General features: G+C 42.8%; 1 protein-coding gene across 3 annotated transcripts in view; it reads right to left on the reverse strand.

Moving 5' to 3' along the window:
- Positions 1–14,342, reverse strand: part of LOC133574882 (electrogenic sodium bicarbonate cotransporter 4-like) — a 39,143-nt gene that overhangs the window by 12,663 nt on the left and 12,138 nt on the right. For all 3 annotated transcript variants that reach the window (XM_061927215.1, XM_061927218.1, XM_061927216.1), the window contains exons 5-15: positions 14,137–14,297; positions 13,915–14,070; positions 13,701–13,808; positions 8,761–8,816; positions 4,192–4,349; positions 4,048–4,135; positions 3,825–3,979; positions 3,632–3,757; positions 447–621; positions 259–392; positions 13–193 (exon numbers count right to left, since the gene is read on the reverse strand). In XM_061927215.1, the coding sequence (XP_061783199.1) occupies positions 13–193; positions 259–392; positions 447–621; positions 3,632–3,757; positions 3,825–3,979; positions 4,048–4,135; positions 4,192–4,349; positions 8,761–8,816; positions 13,701–13,808; positions 13,915–14,070; positions 14,137–14,297 (1,498 nt within the window). The remainder of the gene's footprint in view (positions 1–12; positions 194–258; positions 393–446; positions 622–3,631; positions 3,758–3,824; positions 3,980–4,047; positions 4,136–4,191; positions 4,350–8,760; positions 8,817–13,700; positions 13,809–13,914; positions 14,071–14,136; positions 14,298–14,342) is intronic.

Genomic DNA, 14,342 nt, shown 5'->3' on the forward strand with positions numbered 1-14,342 from the left:
GCGCTAACCCACCATCTTCTTGATGGCGTCCGAGATGAAGATGAAGGAGATGAGGCTGGAGAAGCCCTCCTCGGTGAAGCGGGTCATGTACTGGATGATGTAGCTGGCGTCGGACAGAACCAGCACCAGGCACTGCAGACACGAGTGGATGCCGATCCACAGGCGCAGCTCCATGTAGTCCACGTCGTTGCTCCTGCGCCACACGCAAACACGCCGTCAAGCGTCAACAAGTGTCGCCCGGCCCGCCCGTCTTCTCACTTGCAGAACTCGTATAGAAGCTTCTCGAAGATGAGGATGGGTCCGGTGGAGCTGAGGATGATGAGAGGCTGACCGCCGAACAAGCAGAAGACGGTCCCCGCCAGAGCCGTGCCCAAGAAGCTCTCCATCACGCCCTGGCAGGAGGCGGGGTCACAGAGGAAGGAGGACTGAGAGCGTGCGGGTCTTACCTGGTAGTTGTCGGTGGCGTCCCCCAGCAGGCCGCCGAAGGTGATGGCGTTGGTGATGCAGCCCAAGTAGATGAAGAGCACGGCGGAGATGGTCTGGATATGGAAGCCGTCGTAGACGTCGCTGCAGTAGAACGGGATCTTCCTCTTGATGTCCAACCACAAGCCGCCGCCGAGCCTTCACCGGAGTGGAGAAAATGTCAGACCACTTCCTGTCCCCCTCGCACGCGTCTTACACACTAAAAAATGTTGGGTTAAAACCCAACAGCTGGTTCAGAAAAGGACGAAGCCTTTATTTGAGTTATTTTAGCTCAACATCCTGGGTTAATTTTTTCAACCCAACTTTTGTGTAGAATAATTTAACCCAAAAGTTGAGTTATGATAACTTAATGTTGGGTTTTTCCCAACCAAACTATTGGGTTGAATTATCCATCCATCCATCCATCTTCTTCCGCTTATCCGAGGTCGGGTCGCGGGGGCAGCAGCCTAAGCAGGGAAGCCCAGACTTCCCTCTCCCCAGCCACTTCGTCCAGCTCCTCCCGGGGGATCCCGAGGCGTTCCCAGGTCAGCCGGGAGACATAGTCTTCCCAGCGTGTCCTGGGTCTTCCCCGTGGCCTCCTACCGGTCGGACGTGCCCTAAACACCTCCCGAGGGAGGCGATCGGGTGGCATCCTGACCAGATGCCCGAACCACCTCATCTGGCTCCTCTCGATGTGGAGGAGCAGCGGCTTTACTTTGAGCTCCCCCCGGATGACAGAGCTTCTCACCCTATCTCTAAGGGAGAGCCCCGCCACCCGGCGGAGGAAACTCATTTTGGCCGCTTGTACCCGTGATCTTGTCCTTTCGGTCATAACCCAAAGCTCATGACCATAGGTGAGGATGGGAACGTAGATCGACCGGTAAATTGAGAGCTTTGCCTTCCGGCTCAGCTCCTTCTTCACCACAACGGATCGATACAGCGTCCGCATTACTGAAGACGCCGCACCGATCCGCCTGTCGATCTCACGATCCACTCTTCCCTCACTCGTGAACAAGACTCCGAGGTACTTGAACTCCTCCATTTGGGGCAGGGTCTCCTTCCCAACCCGAAGATGGCATTCCACCCTTTTCCGGGCGAGAACCATGGACTCGGACTTGGAGGTGCTGATTCTCATCCCAGTCTCTTCACACTCGGCTGCGAACCGATCCAGCGAGAGCTGAAGATCCTGGGTTGAATTATTTAAGCCAAAAGTTGAGTTATGATAACTTAATGTTGGGCTATTCCCAACCAAACTATTGGGTTGAATTATTTAACCCAAAAGTTGAGTTATTCTAACTCAATGTTGGTTGATTCATAACCCAACTATTGGGTTGAATTTATTTAACCCAAAAGTTGAGTTATGATAACTTAATGTTGGGTTATTCCAAACCAAACTATTGAGTTCAATTATTTAACCCAAAAGTTGAGTTATAACTCAATGTTGGTTGATTCATAACCCAACCATTGGGTTGAATTTATTTAACACAAAAGTCGAGTTATTCTAACTCAACGTTGGTTGATTCATAACCCAACTATTGGGTTGAATTTATTTAACACAAAAGCTGAGTTATGCTCACTACAATGTTGGGTTATTCCAAACCCAACTATTGGGTTGCGCAATTTAGCGCTTTTTGACCCAATAGTTGGTTAAAAATGATACATTTTACTGCTGGTTTGTCCTACTCCTTCACAACTACTGATCAAAATTATTTTTATTTCATTAAAATGTACTCAAAAACAAGACATGAGTAAATTTTTTTTTTTTTTTACAAGAATTGCCGTGTATTAGAGATGCGCGGTTTGCGGGCACAACCGCGGATTATCCGCGGATCGGGCGGATGAAATTTAAAAAAATTAGATTTTATCCGCGGGTCGGGTCGGGTCGGGTGGTTGAAATAAAAAAAAATTAGATTTTAAATAGATTCAGGCGGGTGGCAGTTAAACCAATTGGGAAATATATATACATAGTTAAATGTTGTTACCCACATACGAAAAATGAGCAGGCACCTGCTGCATATGCCACAACAGAAGAAAAAAAAAAAAAGAGATGGACACTTTTACGGAGCGGAGAAGGGACGCCTCGCCGGGGTCCGGGACCGAGGCCCCTTCCCCCGAGAGGGCCCCACCGGGAGCCGTAGCTGAGGCGATCCGCGAGAAGGGCCCGACGCACGTCCAGGGTCACCACCGCGCCCACTGCACCGACACCCCGCCTCGTCCGCCTTCGCCGCGGCCGGCGTCACGCGCAGCAGGTAAGCAGCTTACCTGCCCGCCACCCCCGTGGCCGGGGGCTCGTAACAGGGGTCACTCCGCGCGCTCCGCCCGCGCAGCTTACCTGCCCGCCACCCCTGTTGCCGGGGGCGCGTAACAGGGGTCACGAAAGGGGTGGGGCTCACCCTGGTTGATACAGACAGCAGCTAGGACGGTGGCCATGGAAGTTGGAACCCGCTAAGGAGTGTGTAACAACCCACCTGCCGAATCAACTAGCCCTGAAAATGGATGGCGCTGGAGCGTCGGGCCCATACCCAGCCGTCGCCGGCAGCGAGACGCGCTTGGAGGTGCGCTCAGCGCGGCTCCCATATGATTGCGCACTGGTGTGCGTCTGGGTCGTGACAGCGTGGCACGCGAATGTCTGTGCTGCATTGGATCAGTCTCCTTTCTTTAACAGGCAAAAGCTTTATAACCTCACTAATGCCTTGCATCGTCTATATTAGATATATAACAACGGGCGGGTGCGGTTCTGATCAAATGTTAGATCGGGTGGATTGCGGATGGTTGACGACTTTCTGATGCGGTTGCGGATGAAATAATTGCCTATCCGCGCATCTCTACCGTGTATGGTCATAGTAGTTCTATACAGCATGCTCAAATATGTTCATGTACATAAGATGTGTGATTGTAAATAACGTTAATGGCATTAATCCTTAATAAAATTCCCTTCAAGAAAAAAGTACATTTTTGAATTCAAAATAAAGCCTTTTACCCAAAAATGCGTTACTCATTGAAAAACAACCCAAAAATGGGTCGTAGTTTTGAAAACCCAGAAACTGAGTTAAAATAATACAACCCACAAAATGGATTGCTCTTCATAAAAATAATTCAAAAATGTAACCCAACACTCGCAACTCATAAATTGGGTTATCAGAATAACCCAGACTTTTTTAGTGTGTACCTTCCGGTGAACTTCAGCTCCTCTCCCAGCTCATGTTGGGCAGGGAGCTCCTCGTCTTCCCCGCCTGCCGCACCCCCGGCAGACCCGTTCATCTGGCCCAGCTCGTTCAGGTTCAGCACCGACTTCCTGCAAGTAGACCGGGTTAAGTTGCGTCCGACGGCGACAACACGGTCACGGCGGCGCCGACTCCTGCCTCATGTCGGCCGACGGAACCTTCTTGGGGGGCTCGATGCGGATTTTGGGGTCCCATTCTCCCGGGGGAAGGACGATGACTTCGTCCAGAAACTCGTCCACGCCTGCGATCAGGTCCTCGCGGTCCCTGGCTTTGTACGCCACGTCGCTGAATAGCTGGCGGCACACGTAGACGCCATGTGAAAGGAGGGCGGGGGGCGCACATTGACTAGTCGTCGCCTTACGTCGTCCACCATGAGCGTGGCGATGGCCCGCCCGATCTCGTTGTAGGACTTGGTCTTTCCGTGAGGACCCAGCAGGATGAAGAGGAACCTGCCAGACACTTCCTGGTCAGCTCTAGAGGGGAATGAAGAAGTGAGAAGACCCACCTGGTCGGTACCGGGACCTCCGTGAGACCGCCCAGCGTGGTGGCCTGGGCCAGACGCACGAAGGAGACGAAGGGTTTGTCCAGGAAGTCCACCTCGCCAATCAGCACGTTGGACGCCTCGGCATCGCGAGGAATCTTCTTCATGAATTTGTTCTTCAGCTGCCGACAAAAAGTTACTTTTTACAAAAGTTACCAGAATCACATGGAGGTCTGTTTCCATGGGAACTCGTGATCCTTTGCACCCTGAAGCTGATCAAGTAGACATGTCCTTATATGGTATGCTCATTAGGGGTGCACAACAAATCCATTTACATCCGAATCTTTTTTTATTCATCACTTTTCTAAATCAGTTCATCATTTTCAAAAACCAAATAAAAATTGGAAAAAAATTAATAAATATATATTTTTATTTTTCTCATAAGAATACATTTAAAAATATATATTTTTAGACCATCTCCATCTCCTTATGTGGTATGCCCATTAAGGGTGCACAAAAAAAATCTATTCACATCAAAATCTTTTTTATTCATCACGATTCTAAATCAGTTCATAATTTTCAAAAAACTTACATTTTTTAAATAATAATGATAAATATATATTTGTATTTTTCTCATAAGAATACATTTTTTAAAATATATTTTTAGGTAATCTCCAGCTTCTTATATGGTATGCTCCAAAAAAAATTTGAATCCCGATTTTTATTCATCCCCATTCTAAATCAGTTCATAATTTTCAAAAACTGAATAAAAAATAAATGATGAATATATATTTGCATTTTTCTCATAAAAATAAATGTTTTTAAATATATTTTTAGGCCATCTCCATCTGCTTATATGGTATGTTCATTAAGGGTGCACAAAAAATTAATTTACATCTGAATTGAGATTTTTATTTATCCTGATTCTAAATCAGTTCATAATAAAAAATTAAAAAACGATGTAAAAGAATAAAAATAAAAGAAATACATTTAAAATGTTTTCTTTTTTTAAATTTTCTCATAAGAATACATAAAAAAACAAAAACTTTTAGGTAATCTCCAGCTCCTTATATGGTATGTTCATTAGGGGTGCACAAAAAATAAATTTACATCTGAATCTTTTTTATTCATCACCATTCTAAATCAGTTCATCATTTTCAAAAACCAAAATACAAATTGGAAAAAATTTAATATATATTTTTATTTTTCTCATAAGAATACATACCATACTCAGTGGCCTAGTGGTTAGAGTGTCCGCCCTGAGATCGGTAGGTTGTGGGTTCAAACCCCGGCCAAGTCATACCAAAGACTATAAAAATGGGACCCATTACCTCCCTGCTTGGCACTCAGCATCAAGGGTTGGAATTGGGGGTTAAATCACCAAAAATGATTCCCGGGCGCGGCCACCGCTGCTGCCCACTGCTCCCCTCACCTCCCAGGGGGTGATCAAGGGTGATGGGTTAAATGCAGAGAATAATTTCGCCACACCTAGTGTGTGTGTGACAATCATTGGTACTTTAACTTTTAACTTTAAAAAATAAATTTACATCCGAATCGCAAATTTTATTCATCCAGATTCTAGATCGGTTTCTTGATATACATTTTTTTTTAAATAAAATACAATAAAATAAAAACATTTAAAATGCTTTATTTAAATTTTTCTTATAAGAATACATTTTAAAAAATATGTTTTCAGGCCATCTCCTTTTTCTTACATGGTATGTTCATAGGAGTGCACAAAAAAAAAATCAATTCACATCCGCAATCGCAACTTTTTTATTCATTACGATTCTAACTTGGTTCATAATTTTCATAATACGTTTAAAAAATAAAAATAAAGTAAAAAAATATATATATATTTTTTAAATTATATATATTTTTTAGAAGAATCAATGTATACATACATCCACACACACATTCAATGTACTAACATACATATACACATACTGTACATATACAAGTACATTTACATACAGTACTTACACTCATGCACATAATCACGTTTCATCAAACATATATTAACGTTGTTGCCCTAGGGTAAACTGGGTATAACACATGGCACACTGACAAAGCTTAACCTATTGTTACTATAACAATCTACAAGGTTAATACAGTTCTCTTCTCTTTCTTCCCCTCCATTTATCTGCTTTCTTTTGTATTTCAAGTTATCATGACGTATATGTATTGTTGCATTCGAACAACTGTATTGTTGATAATAATTATTGGTATTGTTCATGATCAATATTGATATGGCTTTTGGTATTTGTATTGTTCTTTTTATAGTGTAATAATGTTCATTGTCATTTCTGTGTTATTATTATTTACTTCACTAACTGCTTCTTTGATATCACTTTTACTATCATATTTGTACATATCATATTTGCTGATGCTGTTCTATTGTTGTTGTTGTCTCTCTGTCTTATCCCACTCTTGTCCCCTGCAATCTCCCCCTCTGTCTTCCCTTTTTTTCTCTTTCTATCCCCTCCTGCTCCGGCCCGGCTGCACCAGATAATAATATAAAGCCATTTAATAAAGTCAAATACAAATAAGGCAACAATTTGATTTGCCTGAGTTGCTGGACAGGAAAAAAATAAAATAAAAACATCTATTTTTTAACAAGATGTTTTCGGGCATCTCCACACAAGCAGAAGGAGCTATTCTCTGTTTGGGAAAATGTTCATCCTTCCATCCATTACAGGGAGACAGAACAGGATTGCTGATTATTATTATTATAATTATAATCATTAGGTAGCCAAAGTTTCCCAGCCCTACAGCTGATGCTAACTGCTGTAGCAGCGCCAACAAGAAGCTTTAAAGGTTTGGAAGTAATCACACACTGAACCTTTGTTTCTTTCCCACAGCCTTTGGGAGATTAAGCAGCAAACTTTCACCTCTGAGAAAACATTCACTTCAGACTCTCGCCTTCTGCCCTGACTGGCTGTTGGCAGCAGGAAGTGGAAGTTCAACTGAAGGTCACAGGTTAGCTTTCATTGCTAGCGAGTCACGTTTGTATTGGTTCAAAGGAAGCTAAGGGAATGGTACCCGCATAACACTGAAATAAGCAGGGGCGTCCCATGAAAAAGACGTCGCTTGGATGGCAACATATGTTGCTCCAAAACCTGTATGTACCTTTCAGCATTAATGGCGCCTTCACAGATGTGTAAGTTACCCATGTCTTGGGCACTAATACACCCCCATACCATCACACATGCTGGCTTTTACACTTTGCGCCTAGAACAGTCCGGATGGTTCTTTTCCTCTTTGGTCCGGAGGACACGACGTCCACAGTTTCCAAAAACAATTTGAAATGTGGACTCGTCAGACCACAGAACACTTTTCCACTTTGCATCAGTCTATCTTAGATGAGCTCGGGCTTCGTTTCTGGGTGTTGTTGATAAATGGCTTTGGCTTTGCATAGTAGAGCTTTAACTTGCACTTACAGATGTAGCGACCAACTGTAGTTACTGACAGTGGTTTTCTGAAGTGTTCCTGAGCCCAGGTGGTGATATCCTTTACACACGGATGTCGCTTTTTGATGCACTACAGCCTGAGGGATCGAAGGTCACGGGTTTAGCTGCTTACGTGCAGTGATTTCTCCAGATTCTCTGAACCTTTTGATGATATTACGGGGCGGTATAGCTCGGGCGGTATAGCTTGGTTGGTAGAGCGGTCGGGCCAGCAACTTGAGGGTTCCAGGTTCGATCCCCGCTTCCGCCATCCTAGTCACTGCCGTTGTGTCCTTGGGCAAGACACTTTACCCACCTGCTCCCAGTGCCACCCACACTGGTGTAAATGTAACTTAGATATTGGGTTTCACTATGTAAAGCGCTTTGAGTCACTAGAGAAAAGCGCCATATAAATATAATTCACTTCACAAAAAAAATAATTACGGACCGTAGATGGTGAAATCCCTAAATTCCTTGCAATAGCTGGTTCAGAAATGTTGTTTTTAAACTGTTTGACAATTTGCTCACGCATTTGTTGACAAAGTGGTGACCCTCGCCCCATCCTTGTTTGTGAATGACTGAGCATTTCATGGAAGCTGCTTTTATACCCAATCATGGCACCCACCTGTTCCCAATTAGCCTGCACACCTGTGGGATGCTCCAAATAAGTGTTTGATGAGCATTCCTCAACTTTATCAGTCTTTTTTGCCACTTGTGCCAGCTTTTTTTAAACATGTTGCAGGCATCAAATTCCAAATGAGCTAATATTTGCAATATTTGCATTAAATATCTTGTCTTTGCGGTCTATTCAATTGAATATAAGTTGAAAAGGATTTGCAAATCATTGTATTCTGTTTTTATTTACCATTTACATAACGTGACAACTTCACTGCTTTTGGGGTTTGTAAAAAATAAATAAAATATATACAAGTGGTTTTGGTTAGATGGGGTTTAGCCACCTTCTTACTTTGCTACAAACTCTTTCTTCACCTTCTTTATCAAAGTGCTGGCACTTACGAAAAGCACTTGTCTATCTTGACTTGAACTTTAAAGCCTTTAAAGAGTCACAGTTTGCACACACACACACACACACACACACACACACACACACTTACACACTTACACACTCAAACACACACACAGTTACCTGGTCTGAACTGGGCGTGTCAGAAATGTCGTTCATGCTGCGACTCTGTGCGTGATCTGTAAACGCAGCACACGCTTTTTGTGTTGTTACACGTAAACAAATTCAACTTTCCATAAATGAGTTTCTGAAGAGTTATATTTAAGAACACGCAGCAACAAAGCAGACAAGTGAAAGAAGCAAAGCGTTAGTGTGTTAGCACCGCATGCTAAAGCTAATGTGAAAGGTGTGTGTGTGTGTGTGTGTTCTTGTATTTCTGCCCTTCTTGAGACATGAAGAAGGAAAAGCATCTTCCATATGAGGAGGTGTGAACAAGTGATGACATAAATCATGGTCCCAATAACATTGCATCTAATAGACAATGTCTCATTTGCACCCCTGCTGGTGACATCTATCAACATGAGGGTAAAAAAGTGCTCACCCTCTGGCCAACATATGAAATAACAAGTGTGTGTAAGAAATTGAAATGTGTCCCCTTTGGCCAAAATTAATTAAAAAAAAAAAAAAAAAATGTATATATTATATAGACATACTGTAATAACTTGAAGTAAATAATGAAGATTAAAAAACAATTACAAACAAAATATTTAAAAAAAAATTCTCACAATGTGTCGACTTCTTTCTTATAAAATTGGGGAAAAAATGTCATATTCTTTCTGCTTCCTTAATATTGCTACATTGTCTCGTAAAATTATTACTTTTTCATGTAAAATTATTAATTTAATGTAAAATGGTGACGTTTGTCATAAAATTCTGACTGTTACCACAATATTGCCAATTTGTGTGTTGTTCTTATAAAATAGTAGGGATGTCCCGATCCAGGTTTTTGCACTTCCGATCCGATACCGATATTGTTTTTGCATTTCCGATCCGATACCGATACTGACCGATACCGACCTATACTGGCCTATCCGAGCATGTATTAAAGTTTAAAGTTATTTAGCCTACTTAGTTGTCAGAATCATGTTGAGAAGGGTTTTAGTACTCTTGATAACAACTAGCCAGCTGAATTAGGTGAGTTTGAATAATACACAATGGTTGGTAACAAGAAACTGACCTGTTTATTCAAGGATAAACACAAAATAGACAAAATTATACATGACAAACAGAAATGGCATCATTGAAACTAGGGCTGGGCGATATGGCCTTTTTTTAATATTGCGATATTTTAGGGCCATATTGCGATACACAATATATATCTGGATATTTTGCCTTAGCCTTGAATGAACACTTGATGCATATAATCACAGCAGTATGATGATTCTATGTGTTTTGATTGATTGATTGAGACTTTTATTAGTAGGTTGCACAGTGAAGTACATATTCCGTACAATTGACCACTAAATTGTAACACCCGAATAAGTTTTTCAACTTGTTTAAGTCGGGGTCCACTTAAATTGATTCATGATACAGATATATACTATCAGATATATACTATCATCATAATACAGTCATCACACAAGATAATCACATTGAATTATTTACATTATTTATAATCCAGGGTGTGGAGGGGGGCGCCGGATGTAAGTGTCAAAAAGACAGCCAAAAGAGTTTGATATGAGAATAACTCTAAAGTTAAAATATAGGGTAGAAATGCATCCATTTGCAGGAAATGTAGTCTTGATTTTCAAAATGTTCTTTCAAGGCTTGCATGTCTACATTAAAACATTCTTCTTCATACTGCATTAATATATGCTACTTTTAAACTTTCATGCAGAGAAGGAAATCACAACTAAAAAAATCACTAATTGTTTCATACGGTGTTGATGTGGAACTTTTTGCCATTTTGATGGTGTGGACGTGTGGCACCGAATGGAGATAAGCGTCTCGACAGACGTTACAATATTTGAACAATGATGACGAAAACTGTTGTCTCTGTCGTGTCCGTGTGTCGAAAATTGTTAAGCGCTTATTTTTTTATTTGATTTTGTGCGTGGCATAGATTTGCCGTGCGCAGAGGACGCTTGAGCAGGCGCGCACCTTAGCGGCTGCGCTAGCATCACAGCTAACGTTAGCCATGCCGCTACCTCGCTCTCTGCTGGGAGAGGACGTATACGTATGTGACGTATGACGTGACAGTATGTGACGTATGACGTGACAATATGTGACGTGTGTAAGAAGGTGCGCTCGCTGTCTGTGAGAGGGAGACACAGGAAAGAGTGAGAAGAACCTGTCGTGTAATGCCAGCAGCTAAAAGCAACTGCGTGAGATTCCACAGACCTGTGGATGTGTTGAAGGTGTGCTGGAAAATGCGGAACGGAAATTACGGAGCAGCAGAAAAGTGGAATGTATTATTTAAATCGGTGCGTTGGAAAACACGGACCGGAGTTTTTTTAAAAACTGGATCTGGATCGGCATTTTCCCATGCCTTGCCGATACGCAATTTTTGGCAAATATCGGCAGCCGATCCGATCCAAATATCGGATCGGGACATCCCTATAAAATAGTAGTAGTACAATTATGACCTTTGACATAATTTTGCCAAGAGAAATTCCGATTATTATAATATTGCCAACATTTTAAAGTTTTCTTCTAAAATTGTGACTTTAGTCGAGTAAAATTACGACTCTTCATAAAACTGCCAAAATTTTAAGCTTTTCTTGTAAAATTGCCACTGTTATTGAGTAAAATTCCAACTTTTATCATAATATTGCACAAATGTTCAGTTTTTCTTGTGAAATTATGACTTGCGTTGACTTTTCAACCTGACACAAGGCTGAAGCTTAGAGGTGACAGAGCTTTCGCCGTTGCTGCTCCCAAGCTCTGGAACGACCTACACTCTGAGTGTTAGACAAGCCTCCTCTCTTCCTGTTTTTAAATCTTTCTTAAAAACATACTTTTATTCCATGGCTTTTAACACTGAGTGATATCCATCCTGCAATGGCGCCCCATAATACACCTGCTGTGAACCTGTTTTTATGTTTTTATTTATTCTATTTTTATTTATTTATTTTTTTATCGTGTTCTGTTTGTGTTGTGTTGTGTTTGCTCGGTACTCGTTTTATCTTTTAACCTGTCCATTGTACAGCACTTTGGCTACCCCTGTGGTAAATTTTAAATGTGCTTTATAAATAAAGTTGATTTGATTTGATTAGATTTTTTTATAATACTGCCAAAATTCTAAGTTTTTCTTGTGAAATTCCAACTCATTTTTCACAAGCTTTTTTATATTTGCATAGTATGTATATATTATTAATGTTGTAAATACACTTCCATATACAGGTAAAAGCCAGTAAATTAGAATATTTTGAAAAACTTGATTTATTTCAGAAATTGCATTCAAAAGGTGTAACTTGTACATTATATTTATTCATTGCACACAGACTGATGCATTCAAATGTTTATTTCATTTAATTTTGATGATTTGAAGTGGCAACAAATGAAAATCCAAAATTCCGTGTGTCACAAAATTAGAATATTACTTAAGGCTAATACAAAAAAGGGATTTTTAGAAATGTTGGCCAACTGAAAAGTATGAAAATGAAAAATATGAGCATGTACAATACTCAATACTTGGTTGGAGCTCCTTTTGCCTCAATTACTGCGTTAATGCGGCGTGGCATGGAGTCGATGAGTTTCTGGCACTGCTCAGGTGTTATGAGAGCCCAGGTTGCTCTGATAGTGGCCTTCAACTCTTCTGCGTTTTTGGGTCTGGCATTCTGCATCTTCCTTTTCACAATACCCCACAGATTTTCTATGGGGCTAAGGTCAGGGGAGTTGGCGGGCCAATTTAGAACAGAAATACCATGGTCCGTAAACCAGGCACGGGTAGATTTTGCGCTGTGTGCAGGCGCCAAGTCCTGTTGGAACTTGAAATCTCCATCTCCATAGAGCAGGTCAGCAGCAGGAAGCATGAAGTGCTCTAAAACTTGCTGGTAGACGGCTGCGTTGACCCTGGATCTCAGGAAACAGAGTGGACCGACACCAGCAGATGACATGGCACCCCAAACCATCACTGATGGTGGAAACTTTACACTAGACTTCAGGCAACATGGATCCTGTGCCTCTCCTGTCTTCCTCCAGACTGTGGGACCTCGATTTCCAAAGGAAATGCAAAATTTGCTTTCGTCAGAAAACATGACTTTGGACCACTCAGCAGCAGTCCAGCTCTTTTTTTCCTTAGCCCAGGTGAGACGCTTTGCGCGCTGTTTCTTGGTCAACAGTGGCTTGACACGAGGTATGCGGCAGTTGAAACCCATGTCTTTCAAGCGTCTCTTGGTGGTGGATCTTGAAGCACTGACTCCAGCAGCTGTCCACTCCTTCTGAATCTCCCCCACATTTTTGAATGGGTTTTTTTTCACAATCTTGACCAGGGCGCGGTGATCCCTATCGCTTGTACACTTTTTCTGACCACAGTTTTTCCTTCCCTTTGCCTCTCCATTAATGTGTTTGGACACAGAGCTCTGAGAACAGCCAGCCTCTTCAGCAATAACCTTTTGTGTCTTTCCCTCCTTGTGCAATGTGTCGATGGTTGCCTTTTGGACAGCTGTCAAATCTGAAGTCTTCCCCATGTTTGTGTAGGCTTCAGAACTGGACTGAGAGACCATTTAAAGCCCTTTGCAGGTGTTTTGAGTTAATCAGCTGATTAGTTTGTGGCACCAGGTGTCTTCAAAATTTAACCCTTACACAATATTCTAATTTTGTGACACACGGAATTTTGGATTTTCATTTGTTGCCACTTCAAATCATCAAAATTAAATGAAATAAACATTTGAATGCATCAGTCTGTGTGCAATGAATAAATATAATGTACAAGTTACACCTTTTGAATGCAATTACTGAAATAAATCAAGTTTTTCAAAATATTCTAATTTACTGGCTTTTACCTGTATATCTAGAAAGGGTGGTCCTAAAGAGGTCTCAAGAAGGTAACAAATACAAGTGTGTGTGTGTGTGTGTGTGTGTGTGTGTGTGTGTGTGTGTGTGTGTGTGTGCAGACTCACGCAGGCGTCCCAGGCTGCTGGCGTGTCGCGAGCGCAGGTCATCAGTGGATCGATGGATGGCGGAAGTACTACTAGTGCTACGACTCAGCGCGCCCTGAGGACTACGGTCTGAGCGCACAGGAGGCGGAGTCAGGGCCAAGGAGGCGGAGCAAGCGTGGCGGTGTTAGCGGCGGACAAAGCGCGATGAAGTGTCAAGACGGGAGCGAGTGCTTACTGGCGGCGCCGGAGGAGGACTTCCCGATGTCGGCCAGCGAGCGATGGATGGGCTTCTTGGTCTGATGGCGGTGTCGTCGTAGCAACACGAAGCTGATCTTCTCCTTCAGGTCCTCCGAGACCAGGCCGTCGGCGATCTGCCGCTCCACGATCTCGTCTGCGGGGGTCACATGACCTTAGCGGCGGCACACGGAGCGCGGGGGCCATGAGGGCGAGTACTCACCCACGATGTGTGGCAGCGAGAAGGCGTCCAAGTCCAGCAGGATGCTTCCGGTCTGGAGACATGTCCGCAGCTCGAAGAGGCTGTGCAGCGTCAGCGTGGACACGTGTGGTTTGCTCCAGCGCTCCCCGCCCTCCTCCACCTTCTCCTCGAACTTCACCCACCTGTGAGGACCACACAGTCAGCACGCCATGGCCCTGCGGGGCCCG

Source organism: Nerophis lumbriciformis, linkage group LG32, assembly GCF_033978685.3.
Source record: "Nerophis lumbriciformis linkage group LG32, RoL_Nlum_v2.1, whole genome shotgun sequence".
Classification (NCBI taxonomy): Eukaryota; Metazoa; Chordata; class Actinopteri; order Syngnathiformes; family Syngnathidae; genus Nerophis; species Nerophis lumbriciformis.